This window comes from Melanotaenia boesemani, chromosome 19 (genome assembly GCF_017639745.1).
Source record: "Melanotaenia boesemani isolate fMelBoe1 chromosome 19, fMelBoe1.pri, whole genome shotgun sequence".
Lineage (NCBI taxonomy): Eukaryota > Metazoa > Chordata > Actinopteri > Atheriniformes > Melanotaeniidae > Melanotaenia > Melanotaenia boesemani.
The window spans coordinates 16946000-16969968 of record NC_055700.1 but is presented as its reverse complement, the minus strand read 5'-3'; the positions used below and the strand labels follow the sequence as shown (position 1 = coordinate 16969968).

At 38.1% G+C, this 23969-nt stretch overlaps 3 protein-coding genes across 5 annotated transcripts in view; 1 reads left to right on the top strand and 2 right to left on the bottom strand.

Annotated features, from left to right (window-relative positions):
* The window catches only part of jak2a (Janus kinase 2a), a 34292-nt gene extending 24966 nt beyond the window's left edge, over positions 1-9326 (top strand). For all 3 annotated transcript variants that reach the window (XM_041969926.1, XM_041969928.1, XM_041969927.1), the window contains exons 20-24: positions 15-139; positions 238-410; positions 6336-6453; positions 6719-6832; positions 6938-9326. In XM_041969926.1, the coding sequence (XP_041825860.1) occupies positions 15-139; positions 238-410; positions 6336-6453; positions 6719-6832; positions 6938-7045 (638 nt within the window). In that variant the 3' untranslated portion in view covers positions 7046-9326. The remainder of the gene's footprint in view (positions 1-14; positions 140-237; positions 411-6335; positions 6454-6718; positions 6833-6937) is intronic.
* A 316-nt stretch (positions 9327-9642) lies between these two features.
* On the bottom strand, positions 9643-11436 carry rln1 (relaxin 1). The gene is made up of 2 exons (XM_041970728.1): positions 10589-11436; positions 9643-10280 (listed from the first exon to the last, which is right to left on the bottom strand). Exons 1-2 carry the CDS (start codon positions 10782-10784, stop codon positions 9937-9939), a joined length of 540 nt encoding a protein of 179 aa, XP_041826662.1. The 5' UTR covers positions 10785-11436; the 3' UTR covers positions 9643-9936.
* A 538-nt stretch (positions 11437-11974) lies between these two features.
* Positions 11975-23245, bottom strand: plgrkt (plasminogen receptor, C-terminal lysine transmembrane protein). Its single transcript, XM_041970729.1, has 5 exons — positions 23130-23245; positions 22669-22762; positions 13868-13998; positions 13106-13215; positions 11975-12344 (listed from the first exon to the last, which is right to left on the bottom strand). The coding sequence occupies exons 2-5, from the start codon at positions 22747-22749 to the stop codon at positions 12217-12219; spliced, it is 450 nt and encodes a 149-aa protein (XP_041826663.1). The 5' UTR covers positions 22750-22762; positions 23130-23245; the 3' UTR covers positions 11975-12216.
* Positions 23246-23969: the final 724 nt, after the last annotated feature.

Sequence of the window (23969 nt, the reverse complement as noted above, 5' to 3'; positions counted from 1 at the left end):
CTTTCTGCCTGTAGGACGAAAGAACCTCAGACTGATCATGGAGTATCTCCCCTTCGGCAGCTTGAGAGACTATCTCATCAAACATAAGGATCACTTTGACTCCAAGAAACTTTTGCACTATGCATCACAGATTTGCAAGGTAACACTATGGAGCACAAGACTGTTACATTTATACTGTACATACAGGTGAAGCAGTTCCACACGTCTTGAAATGATCTTGTACGTAACTTCTTATAGGGTATGGACTACCTTGGTGCTAAGCGTTACATTCACAGAGACCTGGCCACGAGGAACATTCTGGTGGAGAGTGAGATGAGGGTCAAGATCGGTGATTTTGGCCTGACCAAGATGCTGCCGCAGGACAAAGAATATTACACTGTCCGTGAACCTGGAGAAAGTCCCATCTTTTGGTGAGTATCACACTGCTTTTCTTTTTGTTTGTTTTTTGTTCCTTAAAGATAAAGAATGAACACATCTTGGTCTTTTCGAGTGGCTTATTCTGCAGTGGTGGAATTTTGCAACGCTTTGTTTTGCATCTTTAAATACATGTACATTGCCATGTAAAAGTGTCAGGCCACCTTTTGTTTCTTTACAATTGCATATTAGGGGTCAAACTTAATATTTCAAAGCAGTCTTAATCAGTAGTTGTCGGGGGTTTCTGAAGGTCTTTCAAAATTTTTCTCTGATCATTGTCTGCTTTGTTTTTCTAATTTTGAGTCCAGTGCTCATACCTAACCATCTAAAGAGTAGTGTGTTTTTTATTTATTTATTAAACCACTGTTTTAAAAATCCTGCATAAATTTGTTCAAATGGCTCAAGGTGGCTCAAGACCCCCCCAAAAAAAACCTACAGAGTGAGACATTGTCTTCTTTCCTATCACTGCAAATATGCAATAAAGTCTGCCAGGGTAAAATATGGTTGTGGACCAGGGAACAAAACAGCAGCAGAGGACATCAAAAGTCTGGGACAACTTCACATTAAGCTTACAAAATAAATTAAATACACGTGAGATTTGTAAAGCGGGCCTTGCGTACCACAGAAGTATGTCTGCAGTTCTTGAACATTTAAAGAGGAGGCACGTTGGACTTGCATAACAACCTCATGCAAGATTTAAAAGCTGAAACTAAAATAAGAGCCATTTAATAATTATAAGATACATAATCCAATTAGTCAACTAGTCCTTTTAATAGTCAGTAACTAATCGACTATAAGAATAGTCATTAGTTGCAGCCCTAATGTAAATGATGCATAGATCAAAACTTGTTTTTGCTCAAGACCACTTTACAAGAATACAGGAAAGTCTGACTCCTTGGTGGGGAAATCAGAATCAGAATACTTTATTAATCCCGGAAGAAATTGTGTGCACACAGTCGCTCCATACCAAATAAAGAAAGGATAAGATAAAGATAAAAATCTCAATAAGAAAAATTACAAATTACAGTTAGAATATCTATATAAACAGATACAGAATAAATCCTGCCAGTGAGTAATATGTACAGCATTATCAATATGATAAACAGTAAAATGTAAATGTAGTGCAAAGTGCAAATGTATAACAGTGGATGTTGTTGCTAAATGGAGGGGTTGTACAGTTTGATGGCCACAGGTAAGAATGATTTCCTGTGTCGTTCAGTGTAGGGCTGGGCAATATGAGCCAAATTTTATATCTCAATATTTTTTACCTGAATCATGATTACGATATATATCTCAATATGTTTTTTTTGTCAAGTAACCAAAGAGAAACTCTCCTCATCTGTACTTTAAAAGATCTAGTCTTACCTTCTGTTACTGGTCTGCTTTAATTTAATGTAATTTTGATATGTTGCAACAGTTTTTTTTCTAAGCCTGAAATTCAAAACAAAACCATTTTACAAATTAAAGTAAATGCATTTTTCTATTACATTAAAGATTTAAAAGGGTGGGAATTCATCACCTGTTTTATGGAAATAGGTTATAAGAACAGCCTGGGAAATCTGAGACAAATCGGAGCGCAGTCTACTCAGAGTTTTGGCCAATTTAAACTTGAAGCTTAATGTGTAATAAACACCAACAGACAGAAAAGAAAAATTAAGATGAAATCTGATGAGAGAAAAATGCCAGTATACAAAATATCCTATCTGGATCAACCTCACGAGCCAATTTCAGAGCATCAGGGGTGGCCAAGTCAGAGTTGGCATGGGACACTGCGAGGATGTGAGAGTTTGGATTTGAGCCTCGATGTCCTCTGGCTGGTCCCCTACAGGACCCTGCAGCAACAACAATAATCAGATAATATTATAGTAACTACAGCACAGATGTTGTGCTGCTGTGAATCTTTGACAGTTACAGATGTGCAATTCAGTCATCAATGTTAAGTTGCTACTGACACTATCCTCGTACAAGTGAGACAGAAATCTGCCTCATTCAGCAGTTAGGTTTATCTTGGCAATTCCCAGTAAATCAACCAGAGTACGATTAAGGACTTTGGGGGAGAAAATCTTCAGATATATGGGCTCAGGACTGATTCCCTTGAAAAATTAAACAAGCAGGAGAAGAAAAATCATATTTGTCAATTTAGAAATCTAAACCTACAGCATTAGTATGTTCACATAGAAGCATTTTTCATACCTTGTCATCTGAACTGAATTGTCTTAACTTGCACTTCAATAATATATTTATTTTGAACATATAGAGATCTTAATAGTTTCAGTGACACAATTCAGCAAAGTCTAAACAAAGGTAATGAGAAAAGTGAAGCTATTATTTATATTAAATTATTAATGCTATTTTTGTTTTCCCCTGGCTGACCTGAGATCCAACCATGACTATCTGAGGTAGTTGTATGATCTCTGCTCCCACAGTCAAAAAGACTTCCAACATCAGTTGGCTAACAGGAAGTAAGAGCTTTATGCTGTGGTTAGCTTAGCTACAAAACAACTGATGATCCATACTGACCTTGTTCAATAAAACTCCTCCCTTATTTGTCTATTAACCAGACCTTTAAACACAAGAGCCATGTGTCAAAAACACTGCATTTCCTCAAACAAATGTCCAAAATTAGCAGCTAGAATTACAAACAGTCTGTGTACAACAGAAGCAGTGTCATTCTCCTTCAATCTGATTGGTCAGAACATTTGACGCATGAGATTTCCTGACAGCTGATTGTCTGATATCAGAACACTATATTTTGCCGCCATACAAAGTCCATCCCAAGCGCTTCATTCTTCCGATCTTGTATTTTCAAATATTAAAATTCTATACTTCACGAAACATGAACACACTGTTGGGTTCTTGGTCACCTGACTAAGACCCTTCCCACCTGACCGCTGAGTTTAGATGGCCAGCTCTAGAAAGAGCCCTGCTGGTTCCCAACTTCTTTCATTTACAGATGATGGAGGCCACTGTGCTCTTTGGGAAACTTTTTCTGTACCCTTCCTCAGGCTTGTGCCCCAAAACCATCCTGTCTCAGGAGGTCTACAGAAAATATCCTTTTGCTTTGTCATGTAATGTCATCTGTGGGACGTATATAGATAGGTGTGTCTTTCCAAATCATGCCCATAAGTTTACAACAGGTGGACTCCAAGTAAGAAGTAGAAACATCCCAGGGATGATCAGTGGAAACAGGATTCACCTGAGTTCAATTTTGGGAAGAGTTTCTGCTGGTTGGGAATTTTGAAACATCATCAGCGCAGCCACAGTAAAGAAACTGTTCTCCCACCTCCGCGATGATCTTTAATAATAATTTTTGCATGCAGTTTGTCGAGTGTCGTGTTATTTGTTGCAGCAAACCGACTCATGTCTGCATGTGACAAGTTCAGAAAGGGTCTCAGTTTTACTGAGTGAAGCTGCACTTGGTTGCCATGGTGATATATGTGGGTTATGACCAAGTATAAAGTTAGTGTTGATCACAGGATAAAACTGCATCTGAATACTGTTCTGAGATCAGTTTAATGGTCTCAGTATGGAAAGTTTTTCAGTTCTACATTTTTATAACAGAAGCTGCTATACAAATCTCGCCTTCATAAATAAACCAAGTAGGTGCTATCATTTTTACTAATATTTATGATGCAGTGAGAACTGGAATACTTTAAATGATATTAGTGATCATCTCGAGAGATTAGGGTCACCAGAGAGAGAAACACTTAACTCTGAGAGTCATTAAAGCATAAAAGGTTTCAAACCAAGGGATGAACCAGAGTTATGTTGACATATAACAGAAAACTTAACAAAGAACTGGTTTAAACTGGATCTTTAGGCTCTTTGTCACAAAGATACACCTTTCTTTAGTTTCATCTGTGAAAAACATCAAAGATCAGACAGTCTGACAGACAGAAAACAGAATTTTAGCAGCAAGCAAGGTGATTCCCAAAGGGCTGTTAGCTGGAAACTTGACTCATCTCAACATGGCGGCAGAAACTGGACATGTGGGGGACAAAAGAAGAAGAGTCAGGACTGAAAACTATCAACAGCAGATGAACAGTATCTGAAGGCGATGTCCTGAAGAAATACAAACAAATCCAGGACCTGAGATGCATCTGGAGCTTCAGCTGATCCATCTACTATTGAAGAAAGCTTCATCAATGGTCTCCATGGAAACGTGGCTGTCAAGAAGTCATTCTTAAGGAGAAAAAGCTGAGATATGTCACAAGAACTAGACTGAAGATCAGTGGCAACTGATGGAGGGATGGATCCTCCCCAGAGCCTGACTTCCACATGATTGAAGCAGTGCGGGATCATCTGGACAGAGAACAGAACAAAAGGCAGAAACATCCAAAGAAGAGCTTTGGAAAGTCCTTCAAAGATCCTGGAGAACTATTCTTAATAAACGCTTAAAGAAATGACAGAAGTCTTGTAAAAGAGGGTTCAGACTGTTGAAGAATAAAACTGCTCAGACCAAATATTCACTGTCAAGCTCTTTTGTTTATGCCTCATATCCTGCAGGGGTCACTGATGCTTTTGCACAGCAGTGTATATTCGAAATAAGAAATGGTGCAGCCACAGATGGAAAAAGTAAAAAATGACTGAGATGCACCAACAGAATATTGATTTTGTACTTGTCTTACAATTAATTTCAAATAAATTGATTTTAATAAAATCCAAACAAATGTAGTGGACTAATCCTTCAGCTTTTGTCTGTGAAAGACCTTCCTCTGACAGTCAACAGTTTGAAATGACAGGATGTATTTAACTGTACAAGATTTATATCTTTGGCAGGAGTTTGTGTCATAGTTTAGTAGTTTGACATGTTTTTTTCATGAGATTTGGTGGAAGGAAGAAAAAACAAAAGAAAAAGAGTGACGTCAGCCTCTACAAACAACAAACATGCATTCATGCAAATTGTTCAAGAGGATGAATGCATAAAATTGTCCTGCCAGAGCAAAGGACAATTTTCAGTGTCTCCATGCTTAATTTTTTTCAGTGTATGCTGTGTATCTAATATTTGACCTTTTCATTTTATTCTGTTTGGTCAGACAGAAGATTTTAATGTCAAATAAACACAGCAAAGAAATAGAAATAAATAAAGGAAGACCAGCACGGGTATCTATTTAGAGTAATACAGAGAATCTGGAAAGTATTCACATCGCTTCATGTTTTCCACATTTTGTTCCAAGATGGAATAAATTCATTTTATTATTTTAGTTAAATTTTTTTTATTTTATGGTCTGAGAGTTTATCAGGTGCCATTTGGCAAACTCCAGATGGGTGGCCATGTGGCTTTTACTCAGGAGAGGCTTCTGTCTGGCCACAGGCCTGATTGGTGGATTGCTGCAGAGATGGTTTTCCTTCTGGAATGTTCTTCTCTCTCCACAAAGGAACGCTGGAGCTCTGACACAGAAAACCTTTCACATTTATGGAGGATAAAAAAGCCATTAAAAGATCAGCATAAAACAAAAAAAGAGAAGCATTTGTCTATATTTTAGTGTCTGTATATAAACAAGATATTTACAAATCCAACAATGGTAATAAGCAAGTCAAGGGATAAAACATGTATGACTAATAAATACCCTCCAGCACAAGTTAGTGTCCCCTAGGATTTGGAGCAGCCAGAGATCATGTAAAAACAGCAGCAGAACAGGATTACTTCGCATTTACATATTGTGTGATCAGCTCGAGTCAATCATAAATTACCAGGACCAACAAAAATTGTGGCCATGTTCTCTTACAAGTCCTTTGTAGATGAATAAGAAAGCCCCTTTGCCGAGATAGCCAGCAGTCAGTATAATCCATGTTCACTCAGCCTCTGATTAGGCACACACCAGGGGATCTCTGCAACTTCAGTGTAATGTAAATGTAAAAAAGTGAGCGGGTAGAGCTTGAGTACTGAATATATCCTTGTGTTTTGTGGGGTTTTCCAGGTATGCACCGGAGTCTCTGGCAGAGAGTAAGTTCTCGGTGGCATCAGATGTTTGGAGTTTTGGCGTTGTCCTTTACGAACTCTACACATACAGCGACAAGAACTGCAGCCCACCAGCGGTACAGCACCTCCCTTTTCTTTGTTAAACTGCTCGGTTTAATTTACTCTGACTCACTTACGTTACCATTTTTCATTTTACTGTCTTGTCATTCGTTGAAGTAGCTTAACTGAGTAAATGCTGTGCAATGACTTTGTATTTGTAGTTAAAGACTCTGGTGATTGACACAGATCTGTGTTGTTGGATGTAATCAAACAGGAAATTTGTTGTTTTTCAGGCAGTTAATGTTTACCAAGCTGCATTCTCTAAGGCTGTCTTTGTTGCAGGTGTTCATGGAGAAGATGGGAAATGAGAAGCAGGGCCAGATGATTGTCTATCATCTGATTGACCTGCTGAAACAAGGCTATAGGTTGCCTGCTCCTGACAGTTGTCCAAAGGAGGTCAGTAAGTTTAATTAACCAAAAAAGCTTTATTTAACACCCCCACCCCAGTGGCCCATTTCATTTACGTCCTCTGCAGTAATATTCATGCTTTTGCATCCACAGATTCATAAGGTAATGACAGAGTGCTGGGGCAGTGACCCAACACTGCGGCCGACATTCAAGACCTTGAACCAGCGTGTGGAGACTGTTCGGGACAGCAAGGACGCATGAGCGCCACCGATTTCTGAACCTTTGACTTGTTGGTGTTGTGACTTGTGCGAGCCTGTCGTCATAGACCAGCGAGTTACCTGGCTTTACTTCAGGAGTTTGGAGTTAAAGTGATGAAGATACTCACTCTAAGGGGTTTGCCCGCTTCTCTCTGTGGCCATCAGAAGCATACAATAATGTGTGTACACTACAGCCAACTCCAAAACCAAACAAAAGAATGTCTATAATGACTTGTTTTTACATGTTGTGCTTTTTGTTGTGTCAGCAGCTACTGTCTACTTGTAGTCCCGTTCTTGTTTGACTGATAAAATGTTATGTGCTTCTGTTACAAGAAGACCCCTGATGAAGGTCTCTTTTGGTGGTTTGAGTCAGATTTCTGCTGTTATAAAGGACTTATGTTCACACTGAGGATGATTCTGTGAGCCGGTGAAGCAATGAGTGGTTCTGATTTTCTACTAGTCCTCTGAATGTTTTCCTTCTTAAATGTTTACATCATTTTATCAGGACTTAAATTATTCCAGTGTCGGATCACCAGCGTGCAAAAAAAAAAGGAAAAAAGAAAAGAGAGACTATTTAATCACTTGATGTGTGTGCTAATGTGCGCAATCATGATGAGTTAATCTACCAATGGTGAGAGGAACAAGGCTTTGATTTTAATTAAACCAATTAATAACTAATCAGAAGTTGAGTGGGGCTTAAAAAAAGTGTGGTCGAGTGATCCAGCTGCAGTTTAGAGCTACGCTACACCACACACACGATAGAACAGAGATGGTGAATGTAGGCTATGGTACATCAGTTTGTTGGTGGGATGGAGCTGGTGAAACCTGCTTATTATCTGTTTTTTTCTGTTCTCCGACACACTCTCTGTCTGTCCGACAATGAGTGTGTTCACCTGCCTGTGCGTGTGCACGTGTCTTTGCACATCAGGGTGAAGAAGAATTGTGAATGTGCAACCGCATAGAGTCAGAAAAGTCCTGCAGTCATTTCAACAAGGTAAATAGCATCAGCTGTTTTTACACACTGTCGCTGGGTATGGAAGGAAACTGTCCAGAAAGGTCAGCATGACGTTGATGAAGTTAGTGTCTGATATTTGATAGACAAAAAGGGGGATTCAACTTTTTTTTGTAGACCTTGACCTCATTAGACCAGCTCCTCTTGACAAAATAGTTGCAGAATTTAGGATGTTTTAATCTGGATTGAATTATTTTACAGAGCATGAAGATTTGTTAACACAGTTCAGTTTATAACTTCTGAAAACCTTTTATTCTATTTGTAAAATTAGACATTAGACCAGGTCCTGCTGAAAAACTGCAACTGAATTATCCTACAGAGCTTGTAGATTCATTGAAACACACTTTCTAATTAGTGAAAAGTTAATTTTAAATATGAAAATTTATTTAAGAAAACGAAACGTAACTAAAGCCATACCTGCTCATTAGTCTTTGAGAGCTGAGTGTGGCCTGCAGAGGTGTTTTTATTGAGTTACTGTCTCTGGAAATTATGTTTACGTAATAGAAGGATGTATTTCATTATCATGATTTTGAATGTTACAGATGTTTAAAAAAAAAGTGAAAACAAAAAGGTGCCTTTAACTTGCTGCAAGCAAGAATTTGATTTAAAAGCTTACTTGATATACATTGGTGTCATATAAAGATGTTTTTAAATATGTATATATATTATGTTATTGACCACAAGCATATCTGTGCTCCCATTACTTTATTAGGTTTTGGGGGTATTTAATATATCAGAGAACCAGATGGTAATGACTGAAAGAGAGGCTTGTTACTGATTAGTGAGACAAAACATTGATAAGAAAGGTATTGAATATTCAGACATGGCTTTTTAATCGTCTCTACACATGCACCCCTCTTACCGTGAGAGACAAAGGTTTATCTATAAACTCCCTCACCCTGACTTCAGTGTGAATATTGATGCATTAGAACGAGTTTTCATTGTATTTTGTTTGTTGGTGTTTGTCTTAAAGGAAAATTATACAAATGCTACCGAGCCAAAATGTGTAAGCTGTTGGAGAGGTGGAGCATGGAATCATTCATATCTGAATTATTTGCTTAAAAAATGTGAAATATATATATTTTTCTTCTATTGTGATAAATGTGCATTTTTGTGTAGCTGTATCTGTAACCTATCATTCCATGTCCAAAGAGCAATATGCCTATAAATAGATGTAAATATTATTAGATGAATGTAAGATATAAATTCAATGCATCTTTCCTTTACACAATAAAAAATAACTTGCTTTTGGCATTTTACAGTTAAACAATAACCATGTTGTGAAATTATTTAAACATTTAGATCATAAAAACGTATCATGCTGTTATTTAAAGGTCAGATGTTCGTTTTCAGCGGGAAATATAATCTGTCTTTGCGGTATTGTACACCTTGGGGGTGCTGACAGAAAATGAAGGAGCAGCTGTAATGTCATGAACCAAGGTCAGCGATGAGTTCACAGCAGCCTGAATTCCATTAATGTTCAATAATGTGTTGGTTTGTCCGACTGCTCTTGAATCTGTGCAGGCTAAAGTGTGCATGCTGTTCATTTCTGGAGACAATATGACACAATATTTCATATTAACGCATTATTGAAAATTTATTCCAGTATACAGGGATGGTGACTTGCAGTACATACAGAGCAGGATATTTGTTAAATCAAATAAGTGAGATGAATGAAGAAAACAGCATAACAGAAAAGGATGAAGCTGAACTGATGTGATGAGTGCATTAAGACGAGCTGTAACAGCTTATTAGAGCATATTTAACAGCAGATGTAGTCTAACCCTCCTTTAAGATCTACATCTACCCATGAATTTACACTTCCCATTACAGCACATTACACCAGACATGTCACGACCCCTTCATCCCTCCACCACTCTGCTTCAACACAAGCGTCCAATATCATTCTTGGTGCAGCCCTGGCTACAGCACATCCCTGCCACTCCCAGAGAAAAGTTCCTCTTCTTCTTGCTTGGTATGGGCCAGTCGGCCGCATCTAAGTTCCCCTCCTGCTCACCTAAATCTGAGGTCTCCCTAGTCAGGGCTGGGATGCTCAGAGACGGCTGCTGCCTGTCCTTTGTGGTTCTGAAAAGCCTCAGGAGGTCTGCCAGGGAGTACGAGGAGGCAACAGGGAGGGGAGAGTTGTCTGTAAGCTCTGTGCCACGATTCCAGGTCCGCTGGTTGTCTTCTGCTGTAACATCACTGGGGGAATCCCACTGGAAGGGGTCTAAAAGAAAAAAAAAGAGTCCACAATTCAATAAATGTGTTAATTTACCTCACAAGAACAACACATGTAATCATTGCAGATCCAAAAAGGTTGTCAGAGATGCTTTTGAAGGAAATAGTTCAGATTGTGGTGCTGAACAGTTGTTAATGCTTGTCCTGTTGAACTGAAATAAGTCAGACATTTTCACAGAAAATAGAAGAATTTTCATTGTTTCACATTTTGAACTATTTCAATCGCATTTTGAGGCATTTATCCACATATTGAACACACATCAAACACTTAATAGGAAAGTGGCAGTGTAAACTCACCTAAGTCTCCATCTATGGATCGTTTCCACCGAGAGCCGCCACAGGTGAATATGACAGCTCTGATAAACTCTCTCCCACACAGTTTCACTCCATAGTCCCTGGGTACGATCAGTCTGCTCATCACATCAGCCTTCACACAGCTGCATATGCCTCCGATGCACACCACGGCCACGGCAAGAGTCACTCTCCACAGCATTTTTTTCCCTCTCTCAGGCTGCAGCTAACTAAAGGCGGCGGCTGAATTGTGCTGCACAGGTGGGTCAGTTGAGTTCCACCTCAGGTCTGGTCAGAGCTGCAGATCCTATTTTTGTTGTTGTAGGGAGAGTTTAATCAAAGCAGCTTTAAATGGCAAAAGACGCTTCAATTTGTCAGCTTTGTGTCTCCTGGTTTTCTGTTTCCCAGTGGACACAACCTTATATAGCCACTAGATCACTCATCAACCTGTGTGTTTCAGCCTCCCTCCCTCCCTGACACACACACACACACAAGAACCACACATTCACGTCATTAGATTGATAGCAGTGACGTAGTTGGAGAATTTTTTTCTCTTTTTTTTTTGCTAGAAATATTAAGTTTGACTATTCACACATACACAGATAATATCAGTGGAGACTAAAAAATACAAATGATCTGAATCCGGCTACACGAAGGCACGTATGAAGTCTTTTTCCAGGCAGAAATTGAACTTGTGACTGGATTAAAACATTTCTTAACATGCTAACAAATGTTTAGTGTTTAAAAGCAGCATCTTGTCACAAAACTCAGTTTGGCAGGATTTTTTATTGGCTTTACAAAATTAGCTACAATGAGTCAAACATAATTAATTTAATATTAAAAAAAGAGCACATTCTAATATTTTACATCCATTAAATATGTTCATGCTTTAAAAAAAAAAACAAAGATGCAAAAACTTTGGTGATGCTCATTAAAAAATATTAAAAAACTTTTTTTTTTTTATATCATAATAACAATATTTTTGTATTACTTTGGAAATAAATGTGAATTTTTACCTTTCAGAAGAAATGCCAGCAGAGTTGAGCATTTTGCTCATTAAGAGATGTTTTTGATCATCACTGAGAGTTTAGACCAAAGTAAATCCAAAATGAGGGAACTTAGCAAATCATAGTCCCGCTGATCTAACGAAGAAAGCTGAAAGTTAAGTAAATACTGGACTTGCAAGGCACTGCAAGAGTCAATGACTTAGCAATATGGCTGGAGATACATTCAGGTTTCATCCGCTATTCAGACTGACCAGAATTTCTCGGCCCTCTAGCGGTTCAATAGGGCGAAGCACAACTTTAATCATGAGCATAATTACACAGCAGTGTAGATGTATTACTAATTTACCTGAACTGGTACGATTTATCAGTAAATAATCTTAAGAAACAAAAGCAACTAAACCACCTTTAATGCACTCTTATTAAACAAAGCTTACGAAAACAATGACACTTTTATCATGATCACAACTGCTTCTATAAATCAATGCCCGTGATGAAGGATTAGTGCAAACCACGAGTTTTTAAATACCCTATGCAGATATTATTTGACAGTTGTAATAAAGCAAAAGCAACACAGATGAACGCACCGACTGGACGACTCTGATTTTGACTCGTGTCACAACTGATGCATCACTTCTCAAAGATGGAGACGAGGCCGCTTTTAGCACGGCGGGCCTTCTCTATGCTTTCAAAGGTTGGAATCCCCTGAGGTAAGTCCAGACGGTCGCGCTCAGACGTCAGGATGTTCTCGGCCTCTCCTAAAAGGTGCAATGAAACATAAATACAACATGCTGTAATGAAGCAAGCTGGTGTCTGGACAACCTGTCGTTTTTTTCCTGTATGTGCAAGATGCCGATTTTCTTCTCAACTCTGCAGGCGGAATTATCAGCGAGCAATTTAAGGTTAATCACTGGTTTCTGCCTCTGCAGGTCTGCGCTAATGAATACATGGCTGTCTGGAAGAATGGTTTCATATTATTTACATTGCTAATGTTTAAACCAGAGCTTTAGTTATATATTTATTCATTTTAATTACAGCAGGACTCTACCTTTCTAAGATTCCAGGTTTTAAAGAGAAAAAAATCTTGATTCTAAATGTTAATTTCTTAATAATCAAGAAATGCAGGTGCTGGTTAAATCAGTTAAATCGCTTTAATTTCCAAAAACTGAAGCAAGATTAGGATTTATTCACATAGTAGAATATTTAAATAAAAATGACTGCAGAATAAATAAACGTTTATGCACCTTTTACATGTGTTAATGTGAAATGTGAAGGTGAGAGTTGTTTACAGTAAATAAAATCTTAGTTTCAAAGAGTTAAAAGTATAATCAAGTTAGCATTTCTCATTCTTCCTGCAGCCTTGAAAGCTTCAAGGGGAGGAGTTACATTTGCTCACAAAGACATTAGCATGCACAAATTAGCATTATATGCTGTTTCTATGTGCCCAATGGAGGTAGAGCCAAAGTTGGGTTTATGGAGTAGAAAATTAAGCTGCTGAGTGATTACTGTGTAGCCTCACCTCTCATACGATAAATTAGTGTCCCATAGGCGCTGTCCATCTGGTAGGCAAATACAAATCCAAGCGGTAAAATAGGAGCCAGCAGGGCTGGTGTCTTTCGTTTTATGGCTCTGAAAAAAAACAAAGATAAAAAGAAAATATTTTTAAATTGCTACCTATAAAAATAATAATATAAGCATTCAAAATACAGCATTAATCTTTGTTTAGACTGAATTAAGTAGAAGGATACACATGGTTAATGTGAATGGCTGAATACATTATTTTCTTGTAAAATATGAAAACATTTGGTAAAAGTCATTTCAGCAACTACACCACCTGCTGACAACTCAGTTGCCTTTTTGTTAAGTTTTAAACTCTAGCGGTAAGTTTTGACTTAATATAGTCAGAAAACAATCTACAGGCTATGTAGACTTGTTCTGCTGCTTTCAAGATTTAATATCACCCCAAAAATCAAAACAAACATATATACAGCTCTGTACAGGTCATGTGGCTCTCCTGATCCATGGCTTGTTCCTTTTAATATGACTGCAAGTTAAACCTGATGTGTTAACATGTGTAACACTTACAAAATGTCATAGACAGAGCAGCACCGGTAAAGGCCACTGGATGACCACGTTTGATTGATCTAATGCCGAAGCTGTGAAGACTCAGCTCAGTGAGGATCACAGCTGACAGCCACTGTACACACACAGGATGTTGCAGGTTCGTCTCTTTTACTATTAATGTGTGTGTTTGTGTTACAGGGTCTTTTTCTACTCTTACCCTGCTGTGAGTCCCACTGTGGCCACTGCAAAGAAAGAACCAAAGTATCTGAGAAACTCTCTGGACCAAGCGATCTGCATCGCCATCTGTCTCTCTCTCATCTGGTTCTGCATCAACAGCTGACGCTCCAGCTGCACACAGACACAAAAACAGGGGGGAAAGGACACAGAAGACGTCATCAGGCGTCACAGGTCTTTAAAAACAAAGCACGGACAAGTGCTTTAATATAAAACTTTAAACCATATTTAATTTCGAACATTTTTTCTGAAATACTGAAATAATAAGCTGACAGTTACGTTGATGTGTCATGAAAATAAATGACTATTCTTACAGACCAATAAGCAACCAACATGTAATGTCTCATCTTTTTTTTTATTTGATTTTATCTTATTTATGTACCATGTACAATTTCAAACATTAATGTTTCCTCGTGATGCGGTGTACCAGAGTTAGGCTAATTTACATCTGCAGTCCCCTGGAGGGCACAATAAAAACATAGCTATCATTTATGGTCTTTATATAATCTGTTAGTGAAAAAGGGCAGCTTGTCCAAAGGTTGAGTGGCAGAAAGGTACAATATACTTTTAAAGAGCTGATAGTGGTGGATCTTATAGAACTAGCAGGGCGACAGCAGACATAACCCATTAGACATGCAGGGACCGGGCCATTTAGGATCTTACATACTGGACTCAAATTTTAAAATAGTCTAAAATTTTCAAATTTTTAGTAAGAACATCCTGGATGCTTGTTGATATTAAAAAAAAATTTATGTGTTTAACTTGTATTGTTACTGTAAGAGATACAAAAGGAGGATAAGTGACAAATAAATTGTTAAATAAAAAAAAAAATAAAAAAATCTATATTCGTTATGTATTTAGAACAAATGACCAACGATATTAAAGAAGTGAGGTTGACTGATGTAGAATAGAGGGTCAAAGGGAAGAGACCCAGAGACCCGGTCCAGGTTCAGGAGCGCTGCATCCATGCTGATGAACCTCAGTGAGGTGAATCTTTTGTTTAATGCTTCCCGTCTGACACACACACCCACATCTGCATCCACACAAATACACCCATCCTGCTTGACAATTGCTCCCAGTTCTCCCTGTGTGACATTCTCAGTTAAAAAGCCTTTTATTCTCCAAAAGTGAACGTGTCAAAGATGAGCTTTTGTTTTCACTCAACAGGAACTTTAACTCAGTAACAATGTGGTGGGTTAAAAAAAAAAAAACATAGAAAGGACCATTCAGCTGAGTGGATGACATAAATTACAACATGTCAAAGAAGCAGCATTTTCAATAAAACCTGAGCCCATATTCACCAATGTATCTGCAAAATAATCAACTTAACATGCTACACTTGTTTGCAACTAGCTTAACTAATGACAAACATATCTCTCAACTAAGTCAACAAGTCAGAACCCCTTTTTAATAATGCTTTATGAGGGACTTGGCTAAAAATTGACCCAACTCCCAGCTATAAATGCCAAACACGATGAGTAAAGGCAAGCGTGACCAATCAGCCCTCCCTCAGCTGACAGTAGGAATGAGAAATGGTCTGGCAACCAGTTATCAGCTTCATCAGCCACATGACTGAAACAACAATGGTACTGATCAAATCTAATTCACAGAAAACGTGATCAGAAATAATTTTTCTTTTTGTTGAAGTAAATACTCTGAAAAAGTTTCAACTGTAAATAAATGTATATACAAGTATTAATGTTAATCCAGCTCCAGATAACATGGAACAATCATGAGTCATGTTAAGAAACTGATCAAACTTCCTTCCTTTCTGACACATGACCTGCTTTGTTCCCATTTTGTGACCACGTGGACAGGATTAAGTGGAGCAATTAGCTGACTGATATAACAGGAAGCTAAAACACGTCAGCTATAGAAAACAAGAAAGCCTTTTATAAGTGTTTAGCTTTAATAATCAGGCTGATGTGACACTGGGATATAATAGTTGAGTTTAAGCCACTTGCACTAACAAAGAGCAATCAACTCTTAAATCGTGTTTACTTCATTTAGCACACAGTTAGGCTGATTGTGGAGTGCATGATCAGTCACTCCACAGGGCTGGTGAGTAAAACACAGAACAAAGACAACCATGCGAAGGTTTAACAAAAAAAAAAAAAAACCTACTGGAAAAATTTGTATCCATTAATAGAGAATCGTCAGAGAGACATCCAAATGGTCACATGTTCATTCTGCAGCATGACATATGACAGTCAGGGGCTTAACCCTTAAATGAGTAAGCACATATAAAAATTCTAGCCTAGCACATCCTGCATCAGCTTTTCCCTGCCAGGGTTAAGAAGTGGTCAATCCCAATATAAACACAATATAAACTGCAATACAATACAATTCTCCACTTTCCCTCTGAATCAGATGAACCATCCGGTGGCAAAACTACTGATGCCATCTCTCTTTTCTTCAACTGTAGAACATATTGAACAGAAATGACCTAAAAACATGTGCACCAGTGAATTAATCAGTAATACATATTTACCTGGGCACCAAACCCATCTGCAAAGTTTTCCAAGATCATCAGAACAACAAAAACAAGCTAAAATGCTGCTGTTTAAAAGGGAGGTCATGCCACATGCTCACCAACTTGTGTTTTGTGTGTGTGTGTGTTTGTACTAGTTGAATTAAAAAAAACTTTCATGTTTTTATTTGAAAGCATCCTCGTTTCTCATTCAAACTTTGTATAAGATGGGTGCTGTAGCAGCAATAGATCTAATTACTGTGTAATCCCACAATGCTTCCTCATTACACGTGACAAATGACACTGCTACCTGACAACACACACTTGTGCTTTGTTTGTGAGGGTGGACTGAGTGAATGCACCTGCCTTGGTGTTTTTCCTTGTTTGTACTTTGGATGCACACATTTTACATTTCAAGATTGTTTCTATACTACTTGGGATTTGGGATTCTATATTAATTTTCTGCTGTACGTATCATAGGTAGAATCAACTAAATCTGATCCTGGAAACAGATTTTTGTCTTTTGTGGGTGTAAAGACATCTCTGGCCTCTGATCTGAAGCTGACCTGAGGGTTAAACTACCAAAGGAAAGGAGAACTGGTTGTATATAACTTCCAGGGCAAAACAGACATTCATACTGTAGATGTCACCACAACACTTCAAACTGGGAATGTACAAGTATGAATTTCTCTTGTGTGTTTCAGGAGTTTCAGAGGAAATTCTGATACCTGAATCAGTTCTGAAACTAGTCTGAGGAATCCACTGTTGTAAATAAGCCCGTGACAACTATGACACTCATCAGGAAGAGGGAAGTTACACATCTAAAGCCAAAAAGCGCTTCAAGCTTCACGTACAAAATGTCTGGTTGTATTGGAAATTACTAGAAATATTTATGTATTCAAATAAGTTTGGTCCAATCAGACAAAACCAAGGCTGAAACTAAATTAAACAGGTGTTTTTGAGTGGTTTAGTTATACCTTTTTACAAGAAGAAAAGTCCCCTCCAGTGAAGTCATTTATTTTCTCATCCACAAATAAAACAAGAAGCAGACTAGAAATGCAGGACGTCTGATTTAAATAAATCCATCCATCTATTACTGTTAAATAGTATCGATACAAACAATTCTGAATATGTGCTTTTTACTCACATATTACCCATTTTGAGAAAGTTCTCCAAGCATAGTAGTGTCCCTCACCTCATTCACAGCCTGTCCCCATCTGATGACTAATCAGCTGTGAATTACTGGCCCTTATGACAAAGCAAAAGTGTGACTTTACCAATGTGACAATGACATCATATTTCTGGCTACCTCATAAAGAATAATTGAAAGATTGTGAGAAGACAGTAACTGGAAAAAGCAGTGAAGAAAAAGTGAGAGGACAAAGTAAGATGAGTCCACGCTGAAGGTGACAAAGTGCGAGGAAAACCAAACAGAAACCAAGCAGGAAATTCACTGACATTTATCAAATGTAATCAATCCCGGATTACGCTTGGAAAAAGAGATGCACGAACCATCACGGTCTACTGTACATGCTGATGAAAAGAGAAGAAGCAGGTGCAGAGAAAAGCACATTTTCTCCATATGTGTGCAGTTTTCAATTTTAGACATATGCTGAACCTAATCACAGGGCTATCGGAGAACTCTGACGTTGTTTGTGTCAAGATACCTGCTTCTAAAAATCGCACAAAGGTTGCACATTATTCATCTGTATGAGAAGTTTGCCGGGAAAAAATTCTTTGCTGTCAAAGGGTGTTTTCACACTTGTAATTTAGTTTATTGGTTCGGACCAAAGGAGATGTTTAGTCCTGGTTTGCTTTGTTGTTCACGTCAAACCAAAAAAAAAAAAAAAAGTCCAATAAAATACAGACTGATAAAGTCACTGGATGACTTTTTTGTTTTAATAATGCATATGTTATTTAAATAACCTGTGCACTTCCAAGAAAATGCTGTATGTCCAGCTATGTATACATATACCAGCACAGATTCCAGAAAGAACTACAACTGTAGTGGTTAACTAACTCCTTCAAAACTAGTGTGTGCAGAGGCGAGTGCACACACGATTTTCCTGGCTTAAAATATGGTACTGGTGCACAGGGTGACAAGAAAATCAGGTTTCATATACATTAATGTCAGAGTTTGCCATTTTATCATTAGAGCCATCTCTGATTTGGAATAAAAGGGTAATTTTATATTTCTGCAGTTTATTTTTACCCTACATTTTAATTACCAGATGCCTTAATGGCATAAACCATCATCTAGTTTTAACCAGAAGTGCTAAATATTTCCCTAATCTTTAAACAGAACTTACTTGCAGTACTTTAAGTATGTTATTATCAATGATTTGTGGATATAAAAAGGTACACATTTACATTTAACTTGGATTTTCATTATTTGATTATTTGGTGCCTCTGTTCAGTTTCATGCTACGTTGAATCATTTCTATTTTACAGTACTACAATAGTGAAAATGTTAAGTGTTTGGCTTTATTTAGCTTCTGCAGCGTTGTTAAAATAAATGCTTTTAAAAAAGAAAAAGAAAAAAAAATCAAAACATAGATTTTCCGATATAATGTTTGCCGTAAGCGTAGAGGGTGAGTACATCAATAATAAGCTAAAGAAAACAGCTGATAAAAATCATAGGCAGAAGGTCCTTGCTCACCGACTTTACACTTAAACCCACTTAAGGTCAGAGAGTGAATAAAAGGCACAGCCCTGTTATTAGCATCCAAGAACCATTCTTCAATTTAAAGTGAAGAAAAGCGATACGTCATTTCACAGCTGCCAATTGTTATAAAGGCATGCGTCAAACAATCAAAGCCAGCAAATTTTCAAGTAATGCTTATGACCGATGCCACAATTCAAACACAATGAGCAATGACTTTGACTTAAGGCCACAGCACAGCAAGGATCAATTAGCTATGACTGATGTGACTTGAAAACACTGATGAGAGGTCATTTTGACATCTTAATGCAGTGGGAGGCAACAGTGTAGCTTTGAATAGATGTTTTAAAATTGCTGGGGCCAGTTTTACTTATTCAATTAGGTGATGTCAAAATACAATTTAAATGCTGCACAAGAAAATAACACTAAGGACTGTCCCTAAATGATCCTGGAAATTTTAGTTTGGTTGTTAGTCATTGTTCTAGATTGTTCTCTTCATGCGATTTGTTAAATTTCATGAAGGCAGATGATCAGAAATGTCCCACAAATTTGTAATCAAAAGTTATTCTAAATGTACATCATACCTATCTATAAAAAGTCAATACAATGAAGCAATGTAGATCACTAGAACAATAAATAAATATAACTAATATTCACCAATGAGTCATTGTCAGGACCCAAATGAGATCGTCGTATTATATTAGTCATCATTAACCAATTTTATGGCTGAGAAAGCAGAGGATATTTTGGGTCTAGGTCATATAAGTTCATTGGCATTATGACAGCCACACATTCCACCTGCAGCTTTGCAGGCATGAAAAATAAAAACGGATTAAAATAAATTGGCTCCATAGAAGAGGGAAAACAAACCATATTTTCTTTGAATTTAAAAAATTAAAAATAACAAAATAAATGAGCACAATAAAAGCTGCGATCTTTAGATGGAAAGTGCAAAGATGTAAACCGAAGCTCGTATCAATGGCTTAGAGCTGTGTGTGACTCAAGAAAGTAAACAGTGAAAACAGCATGCTGTGTTGGATTTGTATGCATGTTGCTTTCCAGAATTAACTGCTTTGTATGAAAACCAGGAAACCACACTTGGTTTTCATTTTCAAACACACCACAGATTATTACAGGACTTTCCACAGTTGGGATTGTGTAAACAGTCTGAAACAAACGTGCTACAGTGCAAATATTACAGCAGAGCTCCTGCTCAAGCTGTCTTAAATGTGAATAAGATCGTAACATTTTTTGAGGTGGCCATGTTGTGAGTAACTTTTAGCTTTTTCTTGCCTGTCAGGAAAGCTTGTGATTCTCCAGACTAAGACTGCTCTGACTGCTGTCTACTCTCACACAACTCAACTTAATTGGTGCATAATTTTCCAGTATACACTACCGTTCAAAAGTTTGGGGTCACTTTGCCATGGGATTCAATAGGGAAGTGACCCCAAACTTTTGAATGGTAGTGTACATGTGTTTTTATGATCAACAGGCCCAAATCATAAATATTCTCCAGTTTTAATTTCTTTTCAAAGCTAGCTTGTTTTGGAGAACATTCAGATATTTAAAGTCAAATTCAGCTTTACTGTCAATTCTGCAGCATGTACAGGACAGAGAATTGAAATTATGGTTCTCTCAAACCTTGGTGTGATGAAATACCATAAATATCAGCCAATCAACAATAAAACAAAACAAGTACAATCAAACTAAATCAAACTAAATATATAAATATAAATATACAAGGCAAATTGCAGTCAGTGTAATATATGTTTATGGTTACAGTGCAAACAAGAGACTGAGTTAGCTTATGGTCTGGTGTAGAAGTTTTCCAGGGAGGGGAGAGAGGCACAGACGATATTCTCAGCTGCTTTCACGATGTGTTGGAGGGTCTTCCTGCAGGACATGGAGCTGGCACCATACTACACGGTGATGCTGCTGGTCAGGACGTTCTTGACGGTGCCTCTTTTGTGTCTAGATGTATGAGGGCTGTGTGGAGGGCAGTGGAGATGGCATCGTTGATCGGACGGTTGGACTGATATGCAAACTGGAAGGGGTCCAGGGAGGGTGGGAGAACAGACTTTATGCATTTCAACACTTGACGTTTGAAGCACTTCATAAGAATGGGAGTAAGGGCTACCAGATGCTAGTCATTGAAACAGGAGGGCAACGACTTCTTTGGGACAGGGATGAAGGTGGTGGTTTTTAGGCACGTGAGGATAACAGCCTGGTTCAGTGAGATGTTGAAGATGCCTGTGAAGACATCTATGAGCTCCCCAGCACAGTCCCTCAAATGCTTGCCAGGAGGGGGTGGTGACTTCTGTGCAGGTGTGCTGTGAGCCTCAAAACAAGCAAAGAAGTCATTTAGCTCGTTTAGCAGAGAGGTGGAGTTGTCACAAGTCTGCAGTGGGGGCTTGTAGTCTGTGAAGGTCTGTATCTCTCACCACAGGCTCTGTGTGTCTCTGTCGCCAAAGAGATGAGCTATCTTTTTGGAGTACTGCTTCTTTGCTTCTCTATGCCGCTTCACAGGTTGGTCCTCGCTGTCCTGAGGCTCTCCTCATCTCCTGCTCTGAAGGCAGCATTCAGAGTCTTCAGTAGCCTGTGGACCTCCTCTGTCATCCATGGCTTCTAACTGACCCGAACAGTGATGGTCTTGAGTACTGTTACATCAATGCACTTGGTGATGTTGGCAGTGACGACATCTGTGTACTCCTGGAGGTTTGTGTTGTTTTGCAGGTAGCACCCTGTTTAAACACACTCCAGTCTGTGGTGTTAAAACAGTTCTTAAGTACCTCCAGGGACCCTTCTGGCCATACACATACCTCTTTGAGAACTGGTTTGGTGACTTTAACCAGTGGTCTGTATGCTGTCATTAGCATGGGTCAGAGGTGCCGCGGTGTGGGAGGGGCAGGGCCTTGTAAGCTTATTTCTGGGTGGTGTAAATCTGGTCCAGTGTGCTGTTTCCACGTTTTGGAAAGTCCACGTGTTTGTGTAGTTTTAGAAACACAATCTTTGGGACCGCATGGTTGAAATCCCGAGCCAAGATGAGAAAGGCATCAGGGTGGACTGTCTGCTGGTCACTGATGTGTTAATACAGTTGATTCACTGCCTCACTCCTGTTGTTTCCACTGGCGCTCAGAGGAAAGTAAACAGCAACATTTACCAATGTTTAATTAGCCGGATATATTCCAAGGTAAGAATAGCACTACTTGCACTCAACCACAGCTGTGTTTGTGTAAAGTAGCTGATTATGGTGTCTTTCTGAAGTTGTTTAACAGAGATAGATTAAAATAATAATGATATATATTTTTTCAGTACTGTTTTTAAGTACTTATTTTTATATAATATCTGGCCATGTTCTGATCATTTTGTCTTAGTCACATGTTTGTGGTCTCTTGTGTTTGCACAAAATGTAACTGAAATATGCTTTAAGACATGGTTTAGAACAAGTTAATGACAGGGTTTTATTTCTGCAACTTTTAACACTACCAGATTTAAGAATAAAACTTTGGAAGATATTGGCGAATCAAGTTATGTCACTGCAGTGCTTAAAATAAATAAATTATAACATGAGCATTCATTCCTCCTTAACAGCCGATATTCCAAGTACAGGATCAGTTTTCAGTGGTGTGTGTGTGGGTTAATCTTAACTTACCTGCAAGCGTGAATTGTGAAGCATGAACTCTTGCTGCTTTTTAAAGTTTGCATCCATGGATTTAGACAACAGAAACCCCATTTTGGCGTTGTTACTGACGGACATACAGGAAAACAGTTATCTTACAACCAACAAAACAGTCTCGAGAGCACATGTAAAGACAACTGTTTCTGCTTAAGCTTGCAGTGACCTTGTCTGTGCTGCAGTGCACTTTTCAAGTGTCTGCTATGTATGTAGCTGACGAGAGCTTTGTTTAATAATGTGATGCTAACACACAGTTTTCCAGCTTTTAAACAGCCTGAGGTAGTTTTATAAAATTACGGGATTTCTTGTTAAGTCGTAGAACGAGGATATGGGCTAATACTGCTAACGTAAATGAATTAGCTTTCTGTGGTTTTCCTGAAGCTTTGGTTTTAACCTTTAATGGCAACTTGCTTGTTTAAAATTAAAGCGTTACATACCTAATGTACTTTAGGGTTGTAAACAATGAGGATACACGCTGCTGGCCACAGACAGAAGGTGAATCAAGGGTAATTCTCTGTCAAAATAAAGCCATAGTACGAGTACCGGAAGTGTATTGACGTACAACTTCCGGCTAAACTTTAAAAAAAAATCTTTTATTTTATGCCAATTTCTTTCTTTCTTTCTTTCTTTCTTTCTTTCTTTCTTTCTTTCTTTCTTTCTTTCTTTCTTTCTTTCTTTGCAGGCATTGAATTTACTTGCAATTTCCCTTTTAAATGAATACCAAAAAGTTGTTTTTCAAAAAAAATCTTTATTAATTTAACGAGATAATAATACTACCAGGCCTCATGCCTCTCTACTGGTAGTTGCTGGGATAGGCTCCAGCCCCCCACAACCCTGCACTGGAACAACCTGGTATAGAAAATGGATGAACTGATTATTATTATTTTTATCATTACAACTAAAGTGGTCTTCTGATGTAAAAGCAAATAACCAGTAATATGTAATTAAGTGATAAAAATGCTTTATGATCAAAAACTTTGTGTTGCAGTGCAACATAATGTAAATTACAGGCTGTATTGTAGGCTGTGCACTTGGGCACCTGAAGTTTGAGCTTTTTTTATTATTTTGTTTTTAATAAAGTAACTTCAGTATGCATTGTACAAGTCAACAAATATCAAAAGATATCAGCAACCTATTCTTATATCAGCCTTTGTAAATGTTAATATAATGTTTGTCCTGTACTGTCTGTAATGTCTGCAATGTTTTGCTCTGGGCTAGTCACAGTTTGGTGAAAAATGTCTCCCTCTGCTGGCACACATTAGTCATTATGGTTTTAA

Coding starts and splice junctions, on each gene's coding strand:
- rln1 (XM_041970728.1), bottom strand. CDS start 10,784: ATGCTGTGGAGAGTGACTCTTGCCGTGGCCGTGGTGTGCATCGGAGGC. Junction 10,281..10,588: donor ATCCATAGATGGAGACTTAG/GTGAGTTTACAC, acceptor TTTTTCTTTTAG/ACCCCTTCCAGTGGGATTCC.
- plgrkt (XM_041970729.1), bottom strand. CDS start 22,749: ATGGGGTTTCTGTTGTCTAAATCCATGGATGCAAACTTTAAAAAGCAG. Junction 13,999..22,668: donor TTCACAATTCACGCTTGCAG/GTAAGTTAAGAT, acceptor GTCTGTGTGCAG/CTGGAGCGTCAGCTGTTGAT. Junction 13,216..13,867: donor ACAGTGGGACTCACAGCAGG/GTAAGAGTAGAA, acceptor GTTTTTTTTCAG/AGCCATAAAACGAAAGACAC.